The sequence below is a fragment of the Opisthorchis viverrini genome (genome assembly GCF_000715545.1).
Source record: "Opisthorchis viverrini unplaced genomic scaffold opera_v5_127, whole genome shotgun sequence".
NCBI classification, from domain to species: Eukaryota; Metazoa; Platyhelminthes; class Trematoda; order Opisthorchiida; family Opisthorchiidae; genus Opisthorchis; species Opisthorchis viverrini.
In genome coordinates, this window is record NW_008751785.1 from 915,282 (window position 1) to 927,762 (window position 12,481).

Sequence of the window (12,481 nt, forward strand, 5' to 3'; positions counted from 1 at the left end):
TCGTGCTGTCATCTGTTGCTGCTTGCTCGCAGCGTGTTAAGGATGGATGTGTCACGGGCGTATTCCATTGGACTGTTGCCCCTTTCGACTCCCAGTTTGTTAATTAAGTGAATACTTACTGTTTTTCGTATTGTTCTTTATGATGCCTTTAAGACGACCCTGTGTTGACGACTATTATGACGTACCGTATGTCGCGGCTTCCATCCCTCATTTTCAACCATTTTCAGCTTCGTGCAGCGGAAGCCGAAAGACTTATGAAGTTGCAACGTGCTGAAGAGGAACGTATCAAACGGAAGCAGCGACTGGAAGATATAATGGCACGAGTGAAGCAAACACCCAAACCAAGTGCTTCTTCACCACCCAGTTCGGCTTCAACTCCCTTCTTGTTCGGACATGAGTCGCATGCCCTGAAAACCGACACACCTCAGGGGGATGCGTCCGATTCGAAACTTTTACAGCTTGCAGAGACAGATCTCGTTTTGACAACAGAGGGAGCCGGTGCGGACCACGATATCCCTGTTGCAGATAAGGAGCCCCATTCCATAGCAGTTGCCTCGTCAGAATCCACAGAAGCCCCTGTCTGCTTTACTCTCACAGATAACTTGGATCAATCCAGGAAGCCTCAACAGGTGATAGTTGGTTAGGACATTCCTCCATTTTTATATTTTGAACGCTGTCATGTGTGTTTTTAATACTTCTTTCTTTGTCTAACGAAGTGAAGATGACATCCAAATCATAACCTTCTTACCTCTATGAGCTGTCCTGCGCTTTCTTGCGGCTTTCGTGGCTGGATATGCCAGTTTCTAATGCTGTGAAGCAAACTAGCGATAGGTAGTGTAGTTGTCCCCTCTGGAGAGGATGCCTTCAGTAGATATCAGCTCTGCCCCCCCCCCCACAGAATAGGCTGCTTCTGTTCGGTCGTTCAATGATGCAAGTGGCCATGCATTCTTCTAGGCGATCAGACGGACATTACCTAGAATTAGGAGCTCCATATAGGTAGCAAAGAGAATTTTCCGTCAGCTGGCAGCTTCCGGCCAGAATGTGAATGAAAGTTTTTTTCTGTTCTTACCGCATACCGAAATAATGAACGTGATAGAGAATATGTGTATCTGTGTGTGAGATGTTGCTTACCACCAGTCAGGTGCAAGTCACTAATGTTATAGCCAAAAGCGCCATCTTCACTATTGCACTTGCGACTGTGACTACCGGTGTCACTATCAATATCTGATGACTTGTTGATAGGTTATTTTACAGTTCGACAGCGTAGATCATTAATCAGTTTACTATATCGTATTGTAGCCTAGGGTAAGGTTATTCCTGTTCATGGTGAATGTAACTAATGGCTATAGGTAACATACTTAGTTTATGGTCTACTTCATTCGCGTGGCATGGCAGCTATGCACCGGAAGGGTGCTACAGCTGAACGCTTTCTTTAAGGCATGCGCACTTCTCGCGACTACTGGATAGATGGAGGGGTTCAACGTTCCGAGCGCTATCCCTGACAAATTCCCTCTGGTCCTGCATACTTTCACGATTATCAGATTTGTAGCTCAGGATTTATTAGGTATCCTTTACTATTGGCACCGATATTGATAGAACTGATGCTTCCCATAGGTTTAACGTCTTTTGGCCAACTGCTAAGTGATTCAGACAATCTGACTACTTGTGACTGATTTCACCATTATCGATTCTTCCGAAGGATCAAACTTATTACCGAAAATCTTGATTAAACAACGGTTGTGTTATTTTCAGTTTTGTGTTTCCATCAATAAGCATTCCCGTCACATGCTAGGCTGCGCAGTTTTGTCTGTTTCGAGTCGCTTCCACTGTTTTGCAGTCGATGAAGGCACGTCCTGAAATCGATATTTCCCGGTAGCTCATTGTAGTTCGATGAATTTTTCGTTTGAATGTCAATAAAGACTTGTGGAAATTACTCATTTTTCCGCATTGTCGAATTCGTTGTTTGTTGTTCAGATGGAAATGTTAACAAATAATGATAGCCTTCTGTAGACTCATGGAGGTGTGGGTATTACACAGCATTTTATTACACTTTTCAAGGTAATGTGACTTTTCTGTGGTGGCCATTTCGCCTTATTTTTCAGTTTTCTAGAATCAGGTTTTTCGGGGGAACTTCACGCCACTAATGGTTATTCGAACACCTGTTTCTGTTAATTTCAATGTCCTTTCCACCTTCCAGGTAGCCGTGGAATCCCCTAATGGTGACTTTGCATCTGAGGATTTGGCTGTACAACCTGTCGAGAATACTGATTCCCACGTTATCGACAGTTTGGAGGATCACATCACACCTGAAGTTCCCTCGACCGGTTCACCTGCGCCGCAATCAGACGTATCTCCTTCCGTTGTCTCTACACCAGGTTCTGTCCCCCTCAGCCCAATTAAGCAGGTGTGCGACAACGTGGACGACTCCACGATACACTCTGCCAAGCCAAGTGCTCCACAGTTCAAATCTGCCCTTCTTCAGACAATGCTCGGTGGTGGTCGACTAGCCACACGAGCTAAAGATGCTGTTGCCGGGTTGCGGTAAGCGAACCGTTTTGGTGCTCCTTATGTGCAGGCTAGAATAATCTCCCATTTATGTGCTTATTTGCTTTCGCAACGGAGAGCGTCATTGTTTCCAAAAACAAATGCCCTCTACCTTTAATGCCCGTCAGTTCCGTCAACCCATCGATATGTCCACGTTCGCGCTGACTGCCATCACCTCTTTACTTTTCAACGTACCGTTTTGAATCAGAAGTCGCCTGACGTTCCCTTACCTCGTGACGTAATCCTATGGATATGTGTGTCTGGATGAGCAGTCCAGGCCTATTTTCCCAGCTGGAGCCATTGGTCAGCTATGGGTCTTCATTAGAGATCGAAGGCGAGCTGTAGCCCAGTGTACTGGTTTACGCTCGAAGGAATGACGAGTTACATGTAAATCACTCCTCTCCATCAGTCGTGGCTTACAGCCCCAGTTTCAATTCAGTGTGACTGCACGAAGAGATAAGACCTTATCGTGGTACCTCAACAATCCATTGAGCTATTTTCTAGAATGCTCGTGCAGGACGCAATGTCTCTTATCAGGTTGGTCAGTGAACAGAGATCAGAGTTTCCTGGTTCTTTAGGTTGGGGGTTGGAGGAACTGTGGTAACTTGTCTCCCAAAGGTTATACTGCTGTGGTCATCATCATCACCGGCAGCATGACATCAGTGTTCAACACCGATGCTTCACTGCTGTGGTAGCCTTATTTCAGCCACCGCCGCCTTGCTATCAGGCTTTTGAGCCGAAGATTTTGGCTGAGGGCCCTGGAGGTTTTCCTGTCTAGGTTCGGGTACTCTGTGTCTGAGCCTACCCACAGTCCTTAATTACACAAACGAAAGTACCTTTATCCCACATCGACCGTCCCTAGGTGACGTCATCGGGATCTCCTGGTTCAATATATACGACAAAAGAGATAAGTGAAAGCGCGTGACTGTTGACATCCATCTTTCTTCATCATCCTCTTTCAATCCCCTCACACCTCATTTAAAGATAACTCTTCCATAAAACCCAGAGATAAGCACTTCTGGCGGTCATCCAGGGAATGACTGCTTTCATGGCAGTTAGACACTGATAGTTAATAAAGGTGCATTTCTATCGATGATGATCAAAATCGGGATGCCGTGGCTTGTAGCGCTGAATTTTCGTTTTAGACATGTTTGCTTTCGAATATCATGATTTTTCAGTTGTCCACAGCGCAAATGTCTTGTAGAGAAGCCCTTTAAAAGATCCCTTGACTCGAAATAGCCCCAATGTTACTGTCCTATTGCCAATACACAATCATCATTACTCGCGAAAGCCTGTAGCACCTTTAAAACCGTAAACAGCGCTGGGCCTCACCAAGTTTACTAATGCAATTAGTGGTTCACTTGAACTTGGTGACTTCGAATTTTCCTTCTAGTTTGTGCCGCGTAAATTGCTGGAACTTTCCAAGTGCCAATCCATGTGCATGACGACTTGCAGCAGCAGTTTAATAGGAAGAAGAGGAAGCCTAATGAAAAGCTGTCTTGTTAAACGTTACATCATGTTCGTCCTTTTGGACAGATCTTTATGAACTGTGGTGGCTTCTGTCACGCGTAAGTACAGCCTAATCACCAAAGTATTCTGTTTGTGTGGGGGGTCCAAGTGTTCAACTCAGGGAGAACAAGTGGTATGATCCGAAACGTGTAGTGCATATGGAGAAGCGACTCAGGTTTGTCGCTACATTCCTGCCTTTCGTCGAGGAAATAAGGATTGAGTTGGACGGGATTGGTGGTTGTGAGAACAAACCGATTCAATCGAGAAACATTTTTGCGACACAGTCTTCGTTACTAGTAAGTGAACTGTCCAGGCTCGCAGTTTACTCACGGTTTACCCAATCTGAATGAGAATTCGTATATTGCCACTAATTTTGAATAGTCTGTCGTTAAAACTACCTTACCTTCGACTCACGGGTGGTTAGCCGGCCTCCCGTACGATGGTGTTTGGACCATTTGACGCCCATATCTAATGGGGTAAACCAAGCGACTTGCTCAGCGTAGCCGGCGCTGATTCCCGTGTATGAGTAAGTTTGATTAGAAACGGGGAGAAGACGATCCGCGAACGAACATACCTGGTTGTATGTTACATCGCTTGTTTGCTAAAGATTCTGCCCAAAGTTCAGCTGGCTGTCTTGTCGTGGTCGCCATGTGTGTTAGAGAAATGATCGCGCGTCAAATCTCACTACAATGTTCTTTTTCTGGCCAACTAACATTCCGGACCTTACGTCATAAAAGGAGACAACCTCTCGTGTCCCTACCTATTTGTCGAAATCTACTCATCCCTGGATTCGAGAGTTATTGATCACACGTAGTCTCATTGCTCTTCAGATCTAGGCTGATGTCGCAATGCAGCTTGTGCACGTGTTCACTTCCATACTTTTTTGATGAAAAGCGGCAATATATTGCGGTACTGTTAGGTTCTATTGATTTCTTATTGCATTGGCCTTAGGAACTGGGTATTACTTCCCGTTACGGAGAGTAAGCTCTGGAGAAGTTTACTGTAATTTACTAACCCTATAATCTGACAGAATACATTCGTCTCGCCGCCGGGATGGCGTAACAGCCATCTGCGTATTCATTACACAACCTGCTAAGCGGATGATACGGTTCCACCAGTGGAATTTTGTAGGATGGTAATTCTTCTCACCGATACCACTGCAGTCTACGGTCCGTGAGTGATAATTCGTCAGGTTGGCCAGTTCACTTCTCCGCCCTCGGGTGCATAATGTAGTTCGAGCAAATGTAGAATGGTCAGCTTGGTTTTACGTCCTTTAGTACGAATTATAGCACGTGGAATGTAGTACAGTCATACCTGGGAAAATAACGTCTCCTCACCGACAGCAATACGGTACGAGGGATAGAGCAGAACTAACTGCTACAGTTCACGCACTAATTCGTTGAACGTGGTGGGCTCATTAAATCTGATTATTTCAAATAGTGTGTGCTGTAGAACCGTCCATGTAGGTCTACAAGCTTAATGCATTTTGTGCGTACTCCTTGGTCTTTATGATAATTATTCCGTTCGACGAAGATGACTGGTCCTCTGCAGTGTTTTCCAACTTCCGATTTTAACACCAATGTACGAACGAACTGGCTCAAATCCACCATGTCCGAATTCGAAGTAATGAATTGGTCAGCGCTAATGAGTCACGCGTCCTCTGCGCCGTATCTGACTTAATATTTGGACGACCCCCGGGCAACCTTCACTCTAAGTAAATTCAGTGCAATTTCAACTGCGTATTATTCTTTTACTTGCTCTTTTGCGAATGACTTTCCTGATTTGGTTCAAGAGCCTTCTCATGTTTGTTTCTTTGTCAGGGATATTTTTACAGCTTTTCATCCTTATGCTCCCTTCATGTCTTTCATGCTTTTGACTAACTATATTTCCTCTCAAACCGATTGGAATTGTTCGTTTTGTGTTCATTTACCTTATCTCAGTCGACTCATTTTCACATCTGAAGACAAACAATTTTTCCAACGAACCTCACCTGCTGAGGTCATTTTCTAAGCAGACGAGTCCTATCGAACCACTTGTTATTGTATGTTGCTTCATTATACGGCCATGGAATACTCTTATACATGACTACCTTGCCGTCCTTACAATAATTCTGAAATCATGCCACTTGATTGAGGTCGCTTAAGCCCTTTATCCCCGAAATTAAACTGCATTGGCATAGATTCCTAATTCAAACGAAAACCTACGCAGTCCTACAGCATTGTGCTTTTTTTCAACAGCCCAACGTTTTTGCCTTGATTTGCTACAGGTGATGAAGGTAGCAGTTGACGCTGAACTACTGTCACTGGCGTATGAGGTTTCTTCCGCGGCAGAGTCGCAATTCAGTATTTCATGAGTGATACTCGGTAGAATAGAGGAAATCTTGGTCGTCGAGCTGGTCATACGGATTGAGTTACGGATATTCCTACGCATCCCCCTTGTTTGTTGTGCACGAGATTAGTTGTTTGTTTCGTTTTGGTCAGCTTTTCTAAATCATTCAGCGTTAGTTGTCCATGACCGTGTTGGTGCTGGTTCTCATGTAAACACTGCTCGAGAAAAAAATTGTCGGCCAAGCCAAGTAGCTACAATCTTGACTGTCAAACTATCAGGATTATATCGAAGTTCGTCTGTCTCACCGATCAACTAAAACTTACTCGTTTCAATGTTCGTTACAATACTGTTCACTCCTGGTTCACCATCATCACAGTCTAGTTCGTGATGCAATGTGGTTCACTTATTTTCACATGGCCACACACCCACGCTCACAATTTCGATCGATTGTACCGTTGTAGATGTGTGTTTGTGTGCTACTGCAGTTTGCCTGTTTTACGGAATCAAGTGCACCGCCTCGTCACCTTGTCCGCCAACGACTCCGTCATTCATTCGGGTATCTCACGCACGGAAGGAACGCGTGTCGATTGTATGCTGATGCGCCCCACGTGGGCATGTGGGACACATTTTGGTGTTTTGAAAAGTGATCGTGCGTAGCGCCAGTTGACCTTCGATTCTGGTGTTTTTCATCATCTCTGAGTTCCTTCGTTTTCCGGAATTTCTTTATTGGTACCGATTGGATTGCTGCGTAAGGACGAACGGGTTCACAGGCAGTTGGTGTGATTTCATCATCCAAAACTCTCCGATAATTTGTTTCTTCATCTCTCGTCTGGTTCTGCTGGCGTGACTACTCTGGTACACAAAAGAAGGATGCACTGCATTTGTCTTATGTTTACGGGGATTCGATCTCCGGACATCTGATGTGCTAGTCTACATCAGCTCATGCTGGATGCATCAAAATAATCACTCATGAAACGAACTGCGCAAGTGTAATTACACACAAGTACTTGCAGTCCGTGATAAATTGGAGCCGAATGGGAAATGGATGCTGTGCTTGTCGGGGAACCTGTTCTCTGAACTTACCTTACGTAGCTAAATAAACTCATTTGCAGACAAATTTGGCTTTGCGAGAGACTCACCTAAAACCCAGCTGAATCTCTCGTTTATGATGTTTCTAAGAATATCAGTAAACTTACCAGTAGTGTATTACGTCTACACATGTATCGCAATATCTCGAATATCGTACCTGGTGCAGCACATTCACTCGCTTAGAAGCACCATAAACGAGAGATTCTGCTGGGTTCCGGATGAGTATCTCGCAAAACCAAATTTATTTGCAAATGAGTGTTTCGCTGATTTCGTGCACTTCGGCTTCAAGTAGAACATAAGAACCAGAGACACCTTAATCGGAATCTTGCTTTGTGTCTTTGAAATATGGTAGAACTAAGGCATTGACTAAATGAGAATGTCCATAAACATACATTCGCCATCATTTGTTGACGTGTGACAATGTCTTTCTTTGTCAATTCGACTAATTTGAAACCGATCGTTATCACTTTAAATTAGCGAGAACATTCATATTACTTGAGTTTAGTGGAGAACTGTTTAACGAAACTCCCCATTCCCGCCTTTATGCGTTTCCGTTGTCGATTTAGTCTCAAAGCTTGTGCGAAACGTTCATTCTTCGGTTAATCCTTATTGCATCGCTTTAGATAAGGTCATCATATTCCCGATTTATATATTGAATGAAGCGTGCTTACGGGACTCGGCACAGGCTTGTCCTGTCGTCGCTTCTATGAATTCATCAAGGACACTTTCGAACTGTTATAGTTCTTTGCTCCGGGTTAGGAGTTAGCACACACAGCCCAACTCAACGCTTCATTAGGAGTCGGCTTTCCACGCATCCCTTGCCGTACCGTCACTCGATCCCCTAACTTCCGAAGTATGCGTTCCTCAATGTACCCGATCACTGGTTTTTAAGCTTCCTTTGAAACTTTTTTCTTTCGTGTAGTAAGTTACCAAACTGAGGTAACTATTACTGTTAGTTGGTTCCTGGTATCACAAATCGTTTGGTAATATGAGGCGGTGGAATAGAAAATAGAGCCGATGTAACGCTACACATTTCCATTTACTGTGCTTGGCTGCAGTGTGACTTATGTTTGCCCATGTTCCTGTATTTGGCAGTCGACTTGCACGATGTAGCAAAAGCCACGGATCTACTGTCTGGCTTCAGGCATCTCTGCAAGATTGCCTGCATACCATGTTGGTCATTGCCCAAAGATGCACCACATTTACAAGTCACACTTTTCGTCTGTTTATTCTGCAAGTTTCCCACCTAGCTCGAGTTTTTGTTCGCGTCGTGTGGCTTTTCGGTTGCTTCATTTTGCTGAGCATTTTAAACCGTCAACCCTCTTTTTCAACCAATCGGATCTGCGCACTACTTCGTGCATCAGTGAAACCTCATTTGCTTGATATGGAAAACATTGCTGCACCCTGTTGTCTAATGGTTCTCGTGTATCGACTTCCCAAGGTGTATTGTTGCCTAACGATTTGACTTAGGGTTCTGCTTCGTGAGTTTGATGCTTCACAACGGTGTAGTTCATTATCGCGCTCTGTAATCGTAATTCATAAACTCTACAAGCTATTTGGTAGGATTGCACTTGGTCCTGAACCTCTAGACTGCGTTGACTGGTGAGACTTTCTCCACAGTCCTAACGGACACGATATGATTGGAACAGTGTTTTCGTGGAGCAGTCGTATTGCCGAATCTTTTTGTTAGGCTAGCTTTATGGAAGCTGGTTTATACGACAGCGAATAAAAGTGGAGTATAAGACGTCGTCCGACCCCAAAAAACAGTCACACGAAACCTTCCGTCCCTATTCTGGTACTTTGGTTAATTATCAAGTCTACTGCGAAGATCGATGAGCAACCGGATGTTTATCTGGATAGATCGATTTTAAGTAGGTAGATATTTAATCTAACTGAAAAATGTCTAATTTTGAACTCAGCTGTTTCATCCTGTCATGCCACGCTATCATTCGGTCTCAGAACCAACGAACGTCTTTCCTGTCTGTCTACTTGTGTGTCATCGTCCGCTCTTTTTAACCCAGGAGTCGTGCTTCGACCACCCAATTGACCGATATTCAACCAAATGGTGACCACAGTGATGGCCGGTCTTTTCAAGGTTGGACAGAACCCAGCCCCTCTGGAGACGGTCTCGTAGGCAGATTTCCTCAAACACAGGGCTCTCCGGTTTACGCGAGCCCCAAAGAAATAAACGGAGACATTCTTAAATCGCCCCCGTCCTCCAGTAAGTCCCTATGGGGAGCACAAACGTAAATGATTTACGTAGTCGCTTTATTTATACAGCCAAACTCGTCCACAGCGACTGCTGTTTGTACCGTCTCATCCTTCTCAAAAGAGTCGATGCTGAAAGGCCGTAATCCAATGCTTGTTCGTTGGACATAACGTATCTTGGTTAATGACGTCTTATCAGTGGCTACCAGAAAGGCTGAAGTTTATATTTGAAGGGCCGCAACAGAAGTTAGACTTGTTGATCCGTTAATGCTGTGAAAATATTGTCTCCCCTAGCGGGACCTTACTCTACCCAATTTTCTAGCATTCTCTTATTTTTCTGAAAAGACTAGACCTTGTTGGTTATTATTACTGTTCATTGTTTTTACTCTTATTGTTCAATTCGACGCCTTATTACTCTCCTGGTTATTTGAGTGATGCAGCTACTACCTAGAGGCTACTTTTATTGATTAACTTTTCTCACAGATGGTTTCAGTGGAGAAGTCTGATTCCGGTTGGCATTTGTGCAGTTTTACCGATCATGCTAACTCCAGTGTCGTCCGTGGCCAGACTGATGTATCACATACCTGCAACACTAGAGGCATTTGAGATGTATGGAACGAATTATGTAGGCCGTAACAATCCTTCAGGATTTTATCTTTGCCTAATCCTATATTGAGCCGTTGTTAAACCCGATTTTCCTATATGACTACCTCAATGCTGTGCAAGAAGACCGATTATTAGCTGTGCGGTGGTTGCTGTCTTTAGTCGCCTAACTTTTTTGGGAGGGTGTTGGTGCTGCCCCATTGGGAACACGTAGTCAAACGATTTTCGCTATTCTGGAAATTCATGCTGCAAACAGCCTGTAGGCATCACAGTTGCGGTTGACGCCTTCTGTTGTATGTTCGTCTCATCTTTAATCCAAGATGGCCAACAAACGTCTAGCTTACGTACTTGAGCCTTCGTGCCACCAAGAGTGGCGATTGTGATTTACACGAAGTTAAATTGCCGTATAATTTAAGAATTGTGGATATACGTATTGAGGGCCTCGACGTTCTATTATTCCCTGAATATCGGGTGTCAGATACATGCGACCCGTAATTTCTCCGAGGTTCGAGAGCAGTTAGTGAATTCACGTTTGCATTGTTGCTGGTGCTGGATGATTGTTCCAGATATCGATTTTGTAACCCAGATAGAAAACATTCCAACTTGAAAAGTTTGGAATTATTACCTCGGAATTTCTACCGGAAACTTAAATCCCAACATATCAGAAATGAATATCGGTTGAGCTCGTATGCAAGGAGTCCCAGTGTCAGTTGGTTGTCACCAGTGGTTTTATTGACGTTCGGTTTTCCTCTGCCCAGTGCGTATAAACTATCCATTCTGTGATACCGAGTGACCGCTGTCGTTTGTTTGGCTGGCCTGCGCGTGTGATCGCTGTTCCGTTGTCACAGCTGTTCTTCATGCTCATTGATCTCACTATCGATTTCACGAGTCCTGTTGCGTTGCGGTTGTACATTGAACAAAAGCTGACCGAGATGAACGGCGCGTCTTAGATAGTGTTGAAATGCGGGCTTATTTTACTAATATCGCTAGGAGTTAATTGTTGCTCTATGCTATGTTGATGTGTCAGCATCCGTTTTTACTGACATTGTCCACGCTTTTTACCTCATCAACCGGAAGCCTCTTTATTGGGTAATGAAATAAAGTCTTACACAACTGGTTGCCCGTTTGTGAGTTGCCTGGTACTGCTTCATGTTCTGACCTATCCATTAATACCAGAATTACGTTAGTGTGCACTGCGCTTGTCGTACTCCACTTAAATTCGTCCCTCCACTCTCGAGGCTAAAGCAGGTGGACAGGAACAACCCATAGATTCTCAGCAATTGCTTATCAGCTACTTACAGACTGTCCAGGAAAAAGCCGGCCAGTGGCCGAAGAAATGTCTAACTTTGAAGTCTTTTGGACCACCAAAGTGCCCCCTAGGAAGTGTGTTCTGTTGGTTATGTCTTACCGTCCACATCAGTATTTTTATGGTTTCAGGGTCTTTTGACACTCATTTTGTGGCACTTTGTTCCTAACTCAGACTGCGGAGATATCAGCATCATGACCAAAACTATAGTTGTAAGGTCTTTATTGCGTATTCCAAGGTCCAGCGTGATAGGCATTCACAGTCATCATCATCATAATCGACGGCTTAACATCGGTTTTAACACTGATGCCTCGCTGCCGCAACATGGTAGGATGCTTTGTTGAACTCTCTTGAGTAGCGCACTTTACAACATACCACCAGATCGGGTCTGCGTGTCTCCCGGTGCTGTAAGCATTAGGAGCGATGTTTCTTATCCAAATTGTCAAATAGCTGAAGGATCAATTTGATTATTTGTACGAGTCATGTGGTTGTTTTTCTCAATACGATTCATTGGCACTGTCACCAATCTTTCATTCACTTGCCTAATTCGTCCAAATTTGGCGGTTTCGCTCTTGCAGTGTGGATGAACAACCCTTGTAGCACCACAACGTTCGTAATGCGCTGTGGACTTTCGAAATGTGGCTATGTTTACTTTCTGGTTTTCTTGAAGAATGTAGTTTCAGTTGAGATGATTGCTGCATGTATACCGTCCTACTTATCTTTTTTGCATGTTTTATTCATTATCAGTGGTCCAATCAATGTATGAAGGATCAATCGATCGGGTTCATATGAATGGGTCGCGGTAAGTTGTTTGGCCTTCCAAAGCGTACGGTATTTACATATATATATATATATATATATATATATATATATATATATATATGTATATATCTA

The 12,481-nt window shown here is 44.0% G+C and overlaps 1 protein-coding gene across 1 annotated transcript in view; it reads left to right on the forward strand.

Annotated features, from left to right (window-relative positions):
• T265_06310 (hypothetical protein) overlaps positions 1 to 12,481 on the forward strand; it is a gene marked incomplete at both ends in the record, with an annotated part of 74,029 nt that overhangs the window by 39,683 nt on the left and 21,865 nt on the right. The window contains 4 exons of the mRNA XM_009171537.1: positions 228 to 629; positions 2,198 to 2,541; positions 9,492 to 9,691; positions 12,335 to 12,389. Coding sequence (XP_009169801.1) covers positions 228 to 629; positions 2,198 to 2,541; positions 9,492 to 9,691; positions 12,335 to 12,389 — 1,001 coding nt within the window. The remainder of the gene's footprint in view (positions 1 to 227; positions 630 to 2,197; positions 2,542 to 9,491; positions 9,692 to 12,334; positions 12,390 to 12,481) is intronic.